The 15,394-nt window shown below is 40.7% G+C and overlaps 1 protein-coding gene across 12 annotated transcripts in view; it reads right to left on the bottom strand.

The window, feature by feature from the left end:
• The window catches only part of YAP1 (Yes1 associated transcriptional regulator), a 135,845-nt gene that overhangs the window by 42,817 nt on the left and 77,634 nt on the right, over positions 1 to 15,394 (bottom strand). For 4 of the 12 annotated variants that reach the window (XM_055547531.1, XM_055547527.1, XM_055547533.1 and 1 more), the window contains exon 4: positions 3,615 to 3,734. The exons of 4 other annotated variants lie outside the window; for them this stretch is intronic. In XM_055547531.1, the coding sequence (XP_055403506.1) occupies positions 3,615 to 3,734 (120 nt within the window). The remainder of the gene's footprint in view (positions 1 to 3,614; positions 3,735 to 15,394) is intronic. 4 more of the 12 variants (XM_055547532.1, XM_055547528.1, XM_055547534.1 and 1 more) reach the window with 1 other exon arrangement.

Consider the following 15,394-nt stretch of genomic DNA (forward strand, 5'->3'; position numbering starts at 1 on the left):
ACTTTTAACAGCTATCGGAAATATTTGCTCTTAAAGGGAAAAGGTTAATGCATGTCTGAACACTTAAAAAATTTAACAGACCTTTAACTACTGATGCAAAATATTTAACTTTGATCAGAAAGGTGTGCTGAACAACTTTTGGTTTGAGACTGAAAAGCAAGTTTTGGAATACCTTGAAACCACGGACCAAAATTAACATCTAGGTTTTAATTACCTGTTACATTTCCATGCATAGAATGTCTACGCACAGAATTGCTGTTAGCGATTACAAAGGATATTGTGTTTTCAAAGGATATTGTGTTTTCGCCAACCTAGGTTATTTATTACCTCCTTTAAGACTCAAAAGATACACCTTTTAATCCACATCTCTAGTTCCAGTACTTTATTTACACCAAATGTGTTTTTAATCTCTGTGGTCCCATCAGCACTTATTTCCAGAAACACAGATTCTAACACTATTTAATATGTTCTTTCACATAAACAGGGATATTACATAAAAGATCAGTTCACTGACCATTAGTATTCTGGGGTAGATTTTTCATTCTGAAGAATGGGAATTTATTTGGTTTGCTTTCGTTAGGGCTTTCACTGGAAAATATTCACATGGCTATATTATATAAAATAAATAATCTTACGATGTACAAGAAAATGAGCCTTTTTATGTTTGCAAGTATAAAATCTGTAGGGGGAAAAAGTAAAAATATGAAATAATTTAATGACCTGTGTAATATTCAAGCATTAACTTACTTTAATAAGTGTAAAAACAGTCCTAGTACGATTCCTTAAAAACAGATAAAAGCCCTCCTTTTTTCACAGCCAGTAAATATCAGCTAGTTCTTGCTGCCACTGGATGTCACCTCATGATTTGTTACAAATTATCAATCAATGCTGAAAAATAATATAAATGTCAAAAATATACAGTTTTCATAGAAGGGCAAGAAAAGGGTATGAGATTAAGAGATACAAACTACTATGTATAAAAAATAACCAACAGGGAAAAATACAGTACAGGGAAACAGTCACTATTTTGTAATAACTTCAAATGGAGTATAATCTATAAAAATGTTGAATCACTAAGTGATACACCTAAAACTAATACTGTAAATCAACATAAAATAAAAACTTCAATAATTTTTTTTTAAAGATATAGTTTTTAAATCTTAAAGAACAAGAAAATAGGATAAAAAGGAACCAATACATAACAAATTACGAATTTCCTAAACTTATATTATATGGATAACTTATTAACTTCAAGGGGGATGTGAAGAACTGATTAAAAAAATTATTCTAAATATAATTATTCCAAAGCATCTGATAAAGAACAGAAAGGTAAAAGAGGCTGGTGTTTGAAGGTGATTAAGTGATAAAGTCAAGCTTATACAGAGGTCAAGTGTATTTTCCACTCTAAAATGTCAAAAGACATAGGTCAACTTAAGGTAAAAAATGGTAAATACTTTAATATAGATTTGGGAAATATAGGAAAGCAAAATTTCACAACCATGAAGGAAACAACCTATCATTTGTTGGTGTTTGCATGGTTCAAAGGGTCAGAAAGGGGATAGTTTATATTTTTGTGGCAGATAAAATGCAATCTAGCATAGAACTTTAGATTTCAAGGAAAACTCCTTCAAATTCAGCAGCTAACAGCTTGTCTCTATTTGCTGTCACTCTGGATCAGAGAAACCCACACGTTTTTTCTTCCCCTTTCCTGCTCCCCTTCAGTTACACTTGAGCTCTCTGACTGAAAAGGTCTGGAACAGATTAGAAGTCGGGCCACAAAATAAAAAGCTTTGGCAAGCTGTCAAGCCTGTCTGGAATACACATACAACAGTGGGCCCAGAAGGGGAAACTAAAAGCAGTAAGAATATTTTACTGAACCTTTTCTTGGCATACTTAATTGTACGCTGTGTGTACATATGTGTTGAGGTGGGAGGGAGATTATTATTTTTTTGGTACTTTTGCCCATTTAAAACAAAAGACCAAGCTGTGTGTGTAATTAATGGATCTACTTAAGCTCACAGCCAACTTGCTTTACTTCACTTTTTATTAACTGAAAATACTTAAAACAAAAACCTTTGTTCCAACTGCTGATTTCTATAGCTAGCTAAGAGTTAATCATCATTTTTCAGAACCTCATGTAGAGGGAAAGAAAAATCCCACAGTACCATTTTTTAAAATTACCAAATGCGGACAAGCTGAATTCATTTCATTAAAGATGAACTGAGGAAACATGGCTGTTATCGTTCTAGTCCATACAAACGGCAACATTTATTAAATTTTCTACCTTACTTGGGTTCCTGTTTCAACCACAAGGCCTTATTCAAGTATTAAATAGAATCTGAAGTTGCAAATTATTAACATGCCACATTACTTTTTTAACACCCAAAAGGTCTTGAAGCTCAAAAGGCTTGCATTTAAGCCAAACCGGGTATTTGTCAAAGCAATAGTCTCTGCCCTGATCCCACTCTGACTTTACCTGAATAGGGGTCAGTTCATAATGCTGACCAATCGGTGAGCTTGGGGCGGCAAACACAAATGTCGGGGTTTTTAAAAGGTATACATACGGACACAGAAGTGTTCGGAACATTCCTAACAGGGCAGTTATTTTACCCAGCCCTGGGTAGAGTTTTCTTTCTTCCCTTTTACCCCAGACTGTGTTCTGATGGCACTCAAGGAGTTAATTCCTCCTTCCCGGAAGGGCCCCGAAGTTGTTGTTAGGTCAACCCCTGCAAAGCTTCAAAGGTTCCGAGCTCCCGCAGTCTGACCTACTCAGTGATCTGCACATTGTTTTCATTTAGCTACATCCAGTCCAAGACGAAAGCTTTAAAACCACAATGATCTGCTCCTTTTTAGATTCATTTTTCCATGGCTTTGGAAAAATATCTCAGAAACCCAACTGAAGAAAAGGAAAACAGTGAAAAAATATGGATAAAAAGGCCCCAAAGAGCTTGTATACTATTATCAAGATATGCACATTTGGGAGGGGAGTATTTCTTTGTGCAAATGGTGATTTTTGTCATTTGATTTGAGGGAGAAATATGGCTTTACGTTTTGTTTCCTAAATGAAAAACAAAGAAAAAAAAACCTTAAAATATGGGTGTGGGGTGGGGGAGTGAGGGCAGAAAGGAAGAGAAGGGAAAAAGCGCTTCCACTCCCTATCTCTAGGTGACAGGGGTCCCCGCCCCAGCTGATGACAGAGAACATTTTAACACCAAGACACAGGATGGTAGTCACTGCTCTCTCAAGTTAAGCATAAGCAGAAGAATCTGCTATTTCAGGTTTTAGATGAAGCAACAGCCTGATTATTTCTATAGCTAAAAAGATCATTTTAAACAAGATCTCTGTGCTTCTCAAAAATGAGAAAGAAACAGTGAGTCTGGTTAGTAAACCACCACAACATTCCTCCAATCCCATCCAAAGAATCAAAGCTAGAAAGTTGATTTAGATCCAAATTTAAGTTTAAAGTGAAAGGCATAAAAATAGTAATAGATAAGTTGGCTAGGCAGTCATTTTTTAAAACTATAAAACAACCCAACTTAATTTAAATGTACCTTCCAAAATTCATATACCAAAAAACAGTTATCAAAAATATTTAAAAAGATTTTGAGATGAACCTTTACCAAAACGAGGGTCAAGCCTGGGGTCTAGCCAAGAGGTGGTCTTGTTCTTGTGGTTTATATAGTATATTTCTCCATCCTGAGTCATGGCTTGTTCCCATCCGTCAGGAAGAGGACCTATAAACAACGGGGGGAAAAAAAAAAATCACGGTTGGTTTTATTTGGTGCACCTAAAAATAAAAAAAAGTGGGAGAGGTGCTAATTTAAAAAGAAAACACATAAAACAACTCATTAAAGTAGAATTAAGCATGTGTTCAGAGAAGAAAGGTAAACCCCAATACTTGATTCTTCTCCACCAAGAAGAAATTATCCAATAATAAAATCTACATCCCCAGAGACACAGATGTAAACAAACTTCAGATTTTGGAAACACTCTCTGGCAGTCATGACCCAAGCCATTACCACTAGTGTTAATACAAGACATGGGGTGCTGCACATCGGGGACCGTCCCCGCACCCAGCCTGTTTCATGACAGTACGTTCCTAGAGACCCCACAGCTCTTAATAAGGAATCTGTGCAAGAGTTCTCACAGCACTATGGTATCATAAACATTCTGCTTAATATAGAGCACAGTTTAGCTTAGCCTGCCAACTGCCATTGATTTCCATTATTTATGTGACTGACACACACCAAGAACACTATAATAGAGAAAACGTGGTTGAAAAGAGCTGATTCTTAAGCAGCCCAGAAGTTGCTACAAGGTGGGGATGGGGCTGGAAGTTTCAGTCTGTCAGAGATGGTGTGTGGGGGGGTGGGGGGTGGGTGGCAGGGAGAGAGTAAGGACCAGGACTGCTGGGAGGCACGTTTCTCAGGAAGAAAAAGAAAAGAGGTACAAATTCCAAAACTACAGCGTGAGGAAGCAACACCTGGGAGATAGGGCTAAGAACACAGAAAGTTTAGGGATCATTCTAGGCTTCCCACCTAGCTCATTCAGGAAAGAATCTGCCTGCCATGCAGGAGACCCAGGTTTGATTCCTGGGTCAGGAAGATCCCCTGGAGACGGGAACAGCTACCTATTCCAGTATTCTGGCCTGGAGAATTCCATGGACTGTATAGTCCATGGGGTTGCAAAGAGTCAGAAGTGACTGAGCGACTTTCACTCTCACTTTTGGGCTTCCCTGGTAGCTCAGTTGGTTAAGAATCCACCTGCAATGCAGGAGACCCTGGTTCAATTCCTGGGTCAGGAAGATCTGCTGGAGAAGGCATAGGCTACTCACTCCAGTATTCTTGGGCTTCCCTTGTGGCTCAGCTGGTAAAGAACCCACCTGCAATGCGGGAGACCCAGGTTTGATCCCTGGGTGGGGAAGATCCCCTAGAGAAGGCAAAGGCTACCCATTCTAGTACTCTTGCCTGGAGAATTCCATGGACAGAGGAGCCTGGCAGGCTGCAGTCCATGCAGTCACAGAGAGATACGACTTAGTAACCAAACCACCACCAAGATGATGCTATCCTTATGAGGGAAGCGAGTTGCTTTTGAGAGGGAACGGTAATAAAATGAGACCCAGTGTAAGTGATCCAACCCAGGCACATTTCCTCCTTGTCTCCTCCACTTCCCACCCCTACGAGGATCAGGAGAGGCAAAGGGAAACGGACCAACAGGAACTGACTGCTCGCTGTGCACCAGGCACTGTGCCAAGTACACATGTTCATGGACTCATCTGGTGCAGACGATGACTGAGGACGCACGCTGCAGGACAATCTCCATTCTAACGGGAAACTGAGGCCACGCGGCTCAGCCACACATCACAGACGATGCTCAAACCCAGCAGCCTGATTTCTGAGCCAGTTTCCTCATAACACTTCTTTTCTTTCAAATTTTATCATTTTTAAACTTTAAGAAAACTTATTCTTCAGGGGAGGATAACTGCTTCACAATGTTGTGTTGGTTTCTGTCACACAAGAACGTGAGTCAACCGTAAGTACACACATGTCCCCTCCCTCTTGAACCTCCCTCTCACTCCCACAACTTTTTATTCATCTTCCACATCCAAGATTAGAGACTAAGTGTGTCTCCTGTGCAAAAATGGAACAAGTCCCTTTTCTCTAGGCAGTAAGTCCCCTGCATACGAACCTCCAAATTGTGAACTTGCAAACATGAAACGTGCACGCCCAACCCTGTTTATGTTCGCTCATGTGTCTGGTGCACACTGTCACATGCGTGCATCCCCTACAAGTGGTTGTGCTTTCGTGCATTTCACTGCACAGAATGCAGCAGTACAGCATGTACTTATTACTCAGCATCATCAGATCATTCTTTCAAGAAGGTGGACAGAACTGAATGCAGCAAGGAGCCTGTGCTCCCAGGGCCGGCATGAGGGAGACCAGCTTGCCCTCTGCCTCCCATCGCTGAGATCCTTCACTCGCCCATCCTCCACCTCTGCTCCCCGCTCCAGTCAGGAACCTGCCTGTTCACTTGATGCCAGTTTACACCAGCCATCGTACTCTACTACTGTCCTTTTCAAGGCACTATACTGTAAGATTAAAGCTTTTTCTGTGTATTTTTTAATGTATTATTTTTGAAAAAATATTATTAACCTATTACAGTACAATACTATATAGCCTAATTGTATTAGTTGGGTACCTAGGCTAACTCTGCTGAACTTATGAACAAGCTCTTGGAACAGAACTCATCGCGTGCAGGGGACTGACTATATTGGCAGTCCAAGACAGCCCTGTGAGTGGAGCTGCAAGAGGAACTCTGGCTAACAGACCCCTCGCACGGGCCCATGGCACCCAAGGCCCTAATTCTAGGCCGGTTTCATTTGTATCAAGAACAGACCGATTTGCTATTATACTATTATCAAAGATCTTCTTTGATGGGGTCAAAATCACGTTAGGGAATGCAGGCACGTGCAACTGGAGTGTTCTAGACTCCTACTAGACGCCACAGGGAAGCCCCTCCTCCAATCCTGAGTGTGAAGTTCTGTGTATGATGCCGTGTCCAGAGCTGGGACTCTGCTGCAGGTATCCTGTGTTTACTAAGAGGTGAATGGGAAGCAGACTTGGTAAACACGTATAAATAAAACCACTTCTCTCAGCAGCCTTCGGTGTCACTTTGGTCTCTGCTTCCCCACCAGGAAGTCAGAAACTTCAGAACTGTTGCTCTTTAGTCGCTCAGCTGTCCGACTCTTCTGCGACCCCACAGATTGTAGGCCACCAGGCTCCTCGGTCCATGGCATTTCCCAGGCGAGAATACTGGAGTGGGTTGCCACTGTCTTCTCCAGGGGATCTTGCAATCCAGGAATTGAGCCTGCAGGTGGATTCTCTACTACTGAGCCACCAGGGAAGCCCAAGGGTTTGTTACTAACTTTAATTGCGGAAAATGGCTCTTACCTGGTTAAGAAGAAGAGCTGGAAATTATTGATTGCTAAATTCTCACAGATGGATTGAAGCAGATCAGAGAGTGTGAGTGGACTCACATATTCTATTATAAACAGAGTATGTGAATGATCTGATATTAATCCAGTGCTTTTTGCTCCTTAAATGTTTTCATTTTTACAGCTCATTTGATATCTTAAAAAGTGTTTAAAATTTGTAGAACAGTAAAATGGAAAAGCGAAAGTTTATCGTAATCTATTCTCCAGGAGAAAAACCGAACTTTTGTTTTGTGATATATTCTGGATTTTTTTCCTGTGCACATTTTGTAATACACATGTATAACTATTGACGTCATGTTGTACCTGAGCCACACTTGCTTTTATTCACTTAATATACATTATGGGACTCTTTTCTTAACACAACATGTAAGCCTCTCTCATTCTTTTTAATGGCTTCACAGATCTTACTACACAGACGTACTAGAATTCATTTATCCCAGTGTTACATATCAGAGTTGTTTCCACATTTTGTCCTAAATTTGTTATGAACTGTACAAGGCACAGCACCCCCTGCAGCGATGGCACCAGCTCCATTACTACACTGCACACCCTGTACTTAACCCCCCCGTACTGAAGAAACACAGTGACATTCAGACAGATCACCTGCCCCAGGGAGACAGCAGAGTCAACTTTCCCAAGATACAGAGTTGAACCCAGGCAATCTGACATCAGAGATCCTGTTTAAATCATTAGCTATTTATCCTATATAAATCATATTTCTCAAGTATTTTTCATATATCATTAAGTATAATATTTAGTATTTCACTAAAAACAGTAGACTTCAAAAATTAAATTTAGCAAACTTGCCACCAGTTCTGCTCTTGCATACTATAAACAATCAAACACAAACCTCTACACAGCAGAGCTTGGCACAACATTGTAAATCAACTATACTCCAATTTAAGAACAAAAAATAAACCTCTAACTAATCTTAACTTTCTTTTCTTGGGCTCCAAAATCACTGCAGATGGTGACTGCAGCCATGAAATTAAATTAAAAGACACTTGCTCCTTGATACAAAAGCTATGACCAACCTAGACAGCATATTAAAAAGCAGAGACATCACTTTGCCCACAAAAGTCTGTCTAGTGAAAACTATGGTTTTTCCAGTAGCAGGTATAAATGTAAGAACTAGATCATAAAGGGGCTGAGAGCCAAGGAACTGATGCTTTCGAACTGTGGTGCTGGAGAAGACTCTTGAGCATCTCTTGGACTGCAAAGAGATCAAAATAGTCAATCCTAAAGGAAATCAACCCTGAATATTCATTGGAAGGACTGATGCTGAAGCTGAAGCTCCAATACTTTGGTCACCTGATGCGAAGAGCCAACTCATTGGAAAAGACCCAGATACTGGGAAAGACTGAAGGCAAGAGAAGTGGACGACAGAAGATGAGATGGTGGGATGGCATCACTGACTCAATGGACATGAGTTTGAGCAAACTCCCAGAGATAGTGAAGAACAGGGAAGCCTGGTGTGCTGCAGTCCATGGCGATGCAGAGCAAACACGACTGAGTGACTAAACTAAATTTTAGACATGATGATATGAAGGAGAGACAAGACTGGTACAAAAAAAGAACGTAGTGACTGTTGCCTATTTTCTCACCCATATTTCTAATTAAGAAGTAAATATGTACATTGGAAGTAGAATAATCACGGTAAAATTTTATAAGCATTCAGTTCAGTTCAGTTGCTCAGTTGTGTCCGACTCTTTGCGACCCCATTAATTGCAGCACGCCAGGCCTCCCTGTCCATCACCAACTCCCGGAGTTCACTCAAACTCATGTCCATCAAGTCAGTGATGCCATCCAGCCATCTCATCCTCTGTCATCCCCTTCTCCTCCTGCCCCCAATCCCTCTCAGCATCAGAGTTTTTTCCAATGAGTCAACTCTTCACATAAGGTGGCCAAAGTACTAGAGCTTCAGCTTTAGCATCAGTCCTTCCAATGAACACCCAGGACCGATCTCCTTTAGAATGGACTGCTTGGATCTCCTTGCAGTCCAAGGGACTCTCAAGAGTCTTCTCCAACACCACAGTTCAAAAGCATCAATTCTTCGGCACTCAGCTTTCTTCACAGTCCAACTCTCACATCCATACATGACCACTGGAAAAACCATAGCCTTGACTAGACGGACCTTTGTTGGCAAAATAATGTCTCTGCTTTTGAATAAGGTATCCAGGTTGGTCATAACTTTCCTACAAGGAGTAAGCGTCTTTTAATTTCATGGCTGCAATCACCATCTGCGGTGATTTTTGGAGCCCCAAAAAAATAAAGTCTGACACTGTTTCCCCATCTATTTGCCATGAAGTGATGGGACCAGATGCCATGATCTTCGTTTTCTGAATGTTGAGCTTTAAGCCAACTTTTTCACTCTCCTCTCTCACTTTCATCAAGAGGCTTTTTAGTTCTTCTTCACTTTCTGCCATAAGGGTGGTGTTATCTGCATACGTGAGGTTATTGATATTTCTCCTGGCAATCTTGATTCCAGCTTGTGCTTCTTCCAGCCCAGCATTTCTAATGATATACTCTGCATAGAAGTTAAATAAGCAGGGTGACAATATACAGCCTTGACAAACTCCTTTTCCTATTTGGAACCAGTCTGTTGTTCCATGTCCAGTTCTAACTGTTGCTTCCTGACCTGCATATAGGTTTCTCAAGAGGCAGGTCAGGTGGTCTGGTATACCCATCTCTTTCAGAATTTTCCACAATTTATTGTGATCCACACAGTCAAAGGCTTTGGCATAGTCGATAAAGCAGAAAATAGATGTTTTTCTGGAACTCTCTTGCTTTTTCCATGATCCAGAGGATGTTGGAAATTTGATCTCTGGCTCCTCTGCCTTTTCTAAAACCAGCTTGAACATCTGGAAGTCCATGGTTCACATATTGCTGAAGCCTGGCTTGGAGAATTTTGAGCATTACTTTACTAGCGTGTGAGATGAGTGCAATTGTGCAGTAGTTTGAGCATTCTTTGGCATTGCCTTTCTTTGGGATTGGAATGAAAACTGATATCAAATATATATACTAAACACAAAAGAATGCTTTTATGTTTAGGTTCATTTAACACTAGGTAAAAATTTAATGTGTGGAAAGAGACTGTCTAAAACAGGATGTCCTCTTTATAGAAAGAGCTACTGATCAAAGGCAAAGGAGTAGATAAAGAAACATTACCTTTAAATAGCTTTGCATCGCAATCGAATTCTAATAGAAAAAACAAGACTGAAAAGAAAAAAAATCTTCAACCTGAAATGTGAACTAAATAAACAATAACAGATCTGAGCTTTATTCACACACAAGAGAATTTTGATTTAAATGCTCTTGGGATGAAATTCAGTGACTTGATTATGCAGGTTTCTAAAACACTGTGTTAAACTAAGCTAACTGCTGAATAACCATAAGAAGCTGAGACAGCGAGAGTGACATATCTTCTGAATCATCAAGTGGCACAGGCTCCTGAAAGCTTGATTCAAGCATCTGGGCTAGAGTTGGAATGTAGTAAAGTCAGTAAGTCTGTGGGGGAATCTGGGCTTCTCACAAAACTAGATATACAAGAGGAGACTACAGGGATGGATCAAAATATATTCAGAAATTTTTCAGTTCAATTTACATCCTGATTTTAGCATCATAAATATTAAAACTTCTCCAATAGGGAGTACATAAAATAAGGCAAATGTAAGTAGCAATATTTTAATGACTTAGGATAAAACGCAAGCTGAGCCCCATCCCTAGAATTTCTGATTCAGCAGGTTTGCAGTTGGGCCTGAAAATGCCCAGATGACACTGATGCTGCTGGTCCAAGGAACACATTTTTGAGAAACAATGATATAAAAAATAACTACTTACAATTCTTTAGCTGGTATATAACAGTTACCTGAATTCATCTAACTATTACGAAACTACGGTTGTCCACTGTTAGGCATCGGGGCCGTTCAGAGCAAACTATCAAGCGCTGCATGTCTGGGGCAGCACGGTCACCTCTGCTAGAACAAGATGAGGCAAGTGGCTCACCCTCTATCAGGATAAGCAGCAGGGCAGCGCTTCTTTAAAAAACTGAAATGGCCCAAGCAACTATCATGGAGAAGCAGACCAGATACATTTCTTTTTGGCCTCTGGTCACCAGATGGTAACGAAGAGTAGGGACTATGGAGGCAAGTAAACTGGTGTGATCCATGGGAATTATTACTCTTAACTGAGCTTCAGACCATTTTTAGTTGAGAACTCTTCACTTTCTCAATTCAAATGAGGAGTCCTCTCTCTGTGCTAACAAAATATTTTCTTTATACCTAATGCCATAACACTCATCACACGGTACTGTCCATACGTGTTTTCTTCCAGGCGAGACTGAAACACCTGAACAGAGAAGCGTATATTATGCAGTTTTCTATTTTACTGTCGAGCTGAGTGCCTTCTACACAGAAAGGGCACAAATCCATGTTTGCTGACAGAAATGCAATCAAAACAAAGTCCAATTAAAATTCTTCATTTATGACTGTGAGAGAAACATATCCTGTTTTATCCTTTCCATGTTAAGTTCAATTTCTCCATTATTAAGTATCACTGAAATTAAAGGCACAAGGATGTAACAAACTTTTTTATTCAATAAGTATGTATTGAGCCCCTACTATATTCAAGTACTAATCCAGGCACTGGATATACAGCAATAAGCAAAACAGTTCCTGCTTCATGGATTATGGTCTAGCCAGGAAGACAGATAGGTATGTACAGTACAGGGCTGGCTCATGACAAGCGCAGTGAAAAAACCCCAAAAAGCCAAACCAAACGTGGAGATGGTCTTTCAGAAATGTGGACTAAGAAGGGGCTCACTGAGATGGTGACCTTAGGGCAGAGACTCAACCACAAAGCAAGCCAAGATGGGATGACCCGGATACGAGCGGCGCAGGCAGGGGCTGGGATGAGGGCAGAGGAAGGGAGGGCTGACACACCGTGCTGTCAGGACCCAGGCTCGATCAGCAGATCACCAAGCATTTTAACCGGCAAATGGTGGAGTGGGGAACACTACAGGGGATCACCAATCCTAAAGGATAGTAACAGCTTCTCCAAACTCATGGATCACCTCTAAATATGTACAAGTGGGCAACAAACATTTTCATCGCAGATAATGTGTGCATACATGAGACGCAGACCCTTAGACATGGGAAACGTGTGGGAGTTTTCCAAGGCTAGGCTATTAGGCTTAACCATTGCAGCAAAGTCTTTTAGGGATAAGGAGGAGGTAGAAAGTAGGCCCTGGATCATGAAGGTAAACAAAAAGAGGTCATCACTTTAACAAGATGTAAACAGGGTGAGAAATTTGAATTAGGAAAAACAAGAAAGAGTAGTAGCCTATAATTAATTAATAAATTAGAATTACTTATCTTTGGGAAAAATAAATTTTTATGTAGTATTTACTACTACTAGCTGAAAAACTACTATAACAAACACTAACTTCCTGTAATATTTTGAAAACAAACAAAATATCCTATGTCATAATACTGAAGGTGACTGAACGCCAACTTCCTGTTCTTGCCTAAGGACCCTCTTGCATCAGGAATGACTCAAACCATCTGCAACGTCTAATCAAACCAGAAAGTCTTGATTATGCCACAAGCCAGATGATCAGTCTCTCCCTCTCACCTGCCCCACAACTCAGGAATACAGATGTAACCCAGGATACTGAAAGTTTATTAAACAAAACTTAGTGGTTCAAAGTACAGGGCTATCAAGAAGTAAGAGCAGCTGGAAAAAGTAGATGCAATACATCTTTCAAAGGAATCTAATTTGGACCAATTTCAGTTTTGAAATTCTGGTCTCTGACATTTATGATGAATCACAAACTGCATTACTACATTGTTCTAAGCTCCTTACAAGCACATACTAAGCCAACTAACAGTCCCATGGTATAGCTCCTATTATTATCCTCACTTTACAGATGAGCAAACTAAACCCAGAAAAGTTGCCCCAGATTACTTAGCCCAGACTAGTAACTGGCAGAGGGTGGATCCAAACCCAGATAGTTCTAGCTTTCCAGAACTCATGCTCTTAAGTACTACGCTGCAATTATGACAAACATTAATCAAAAGGAGTGTTTTTAAAAATTTCTTCTCCTAGAACTTTCATGAAATCTCATTGCTTCAGTCATATTCACATAGATGGCTCTTATATCTTTAATACTTCTCACATGGACACCACCAGTCTTTCTCCTTCACCAACTCCACACTAACACTCCATAAAACATGTCCTCATATTTGAGTTGATTTTACTTTACAATACAATTGCCCTTGTTCCTCAGATAAAACTTAAATGTAGACTTCCGTATTTCCATGACTAAATTTTAGCAGTAACCAAGGACACATTTTATGTACCTTAAGAGCATCCTGCCTCACACCTCCTCTGAGGACGCAGCTCTATGACTCAGAGCTCCCTAAGGCCCTGGGAGCCTGGGCTTCACTGGGCTATCCAAGGCCCTCTGTCGCCGGCCATTACAGAGGACACTGAGGAGGGCCTAAAGTGTCGCCTCTACAGCTCACGCCCTCCTCACTCCGTAGTGGTTCAGACCTGCCAACTCCTCTCCCTTCTCCGAGGACCTCCCGCAGGGGCTCCTCTCCCGCCCGGCCTTGCTCAGTTGCTCAGCCAACTCTTCCTCTTCCCTCCCCAGTGTGGACACACCTTCCTCAAGAGGGCTTTGCCTACAAACACAAAGGTTCATTCCTCTCCTATGCATCATGCGCTTCTTTGGTGAGATGATTCTAGCGCATCAGTAACTTAGTAATCCACTCAAAGTGAGTCCTCCTGGCATGGCCTGTCTTTCCAGTACTCAGCACAGTCATGCACTTTTCACCTCCACACATACCCCCAATACACAAACCCCAGCCTGTCTCCTCCGAGCCTTCACGATTTTTAGCCATTGAAATCCTGCCCTATTTTCATGTTTTATCTTTGTGAAGCTTTTCTTAATTTCCATCCCACTACTAACATTCTTCCCCACCTGTGAATAGAAATTGCACTTGTTTTTCATTTTTTGGATGCTTATCTTGTATTTGTTCTTTAACAGTGAGTTTAACTCAGAATTTATCATTTTGCACTAGAATCGAAAAAAAAGAGTTCTCCATGTTTTTTGAGTAGTACGTTCAATTTCTGCTTCATTAACAAGGCTAAAACCTTTTGACCGTGTGGATCACAACAAACTGTGGAAAATTCTTAAAAGAGATGGGGATACCAGACCACAGTACCTGCCTCCTGAGAAACCTGTATGTCAACAAGCAACAATTAGAACTGGACATGGAATAACTGACTGGTTCAAAACTGGGACAGAAGTATGTCGAGGCTATATATCATCACTTTGCTTATTTAACTTGTATGCAGAATACATCATGAGAAATGCTGGGCTGCATGAAGCACAAGCTGGAATCAAGGTTGCAGGTGAAATATCAATAACCTCAGATACGCAGATGACACCACCCTCATGGCAGAAAGCGAAGAGAAACTAAAGAGCCTCTTGATGAAGGTGAAAGAGAAAAGTTAACAAAAAAACTGGCTTAAAGTTCAACATGAAAAAACTAAGATCATGGCATCCAGTCCCATCACTTGATTGCAAATAGGTGGGGAAACAATGGAAAAAGTAACGGATTTTATTTTTGGGGATCCAAAATCACTGTGGATGGTGACTGCAGCCATGAGATTAAAAGACGTTTGCTCCTTGGAAGAAAAGCTATGACAAACCTAAAGAGTATTAAAAAGGTGAGACATCACTCTGCTGACAAAAGTCTGTATAGTCAAAGCTATGGTTTTTCCAGTAGTCAGGTACAGATGTGAGAGTTGGATCATAAAGAAGGCTGAGAGCCAAAGAATTGATGCTTTCGAATTGTGGTGCTAGAGAAGATCCTTGAAAGTCCCTTAGATAGCAGAGAGATCAAACCAGTCAGTCCTAAGAGAAATCAACCCTGAATATTCAATGAAGGACTGATGCTGAAGCTGAAGCTCCAATACTTTGGCTCCCTGATGTTAAGAGCCGACTCATTACTCAATGGACATGACTTTGAGAAAACTCGGGCGGATAGTGAAGGACAGGAAAGCCTAGCATGCTGCAGTTCATGGGGTCGATAAGGTAAGATTAAACTCTAGCCCATAAGCAAAGAAGAACTAAAGAGCCTCTTGATTAAAGTGAAAGAGGAGAGTGAAAAAGTTGGCTTAAAGCTCAACATTCAGAAAACTAAGATCATGGCATCTGGTCCCATCACTTCATGGCAAATAGATGGGAAACAGTGACAGACTTCATTTTTTTGGGCTCCAAAATCACTGTGATGGGGACTGCAGCCATGAAATTAAAAGACGCTTACTCCTTGGAAGGAAAGTTGTAACCAACCTAGACAGCATATTAAAAAGCAGACACATTACTTTGCCAAC

The sequence above is a fragment of the Bubalus kerabau genome, chromosome 15 (genome assembly GCF_029407905.1).
Source record: "Bubalus kerabau isolate K-KA32 ecotype Philippines breed swamp buffalo chromosome 15, PCC_UOA_SB_1v2, whole genome shotgun sequence".
Lineage (NCBI taxonomy): Eukaryota > Metazoa > Chordata > Mammalia > Artiodactyla > Bovidae > Bubalus > Bubalus kerabau.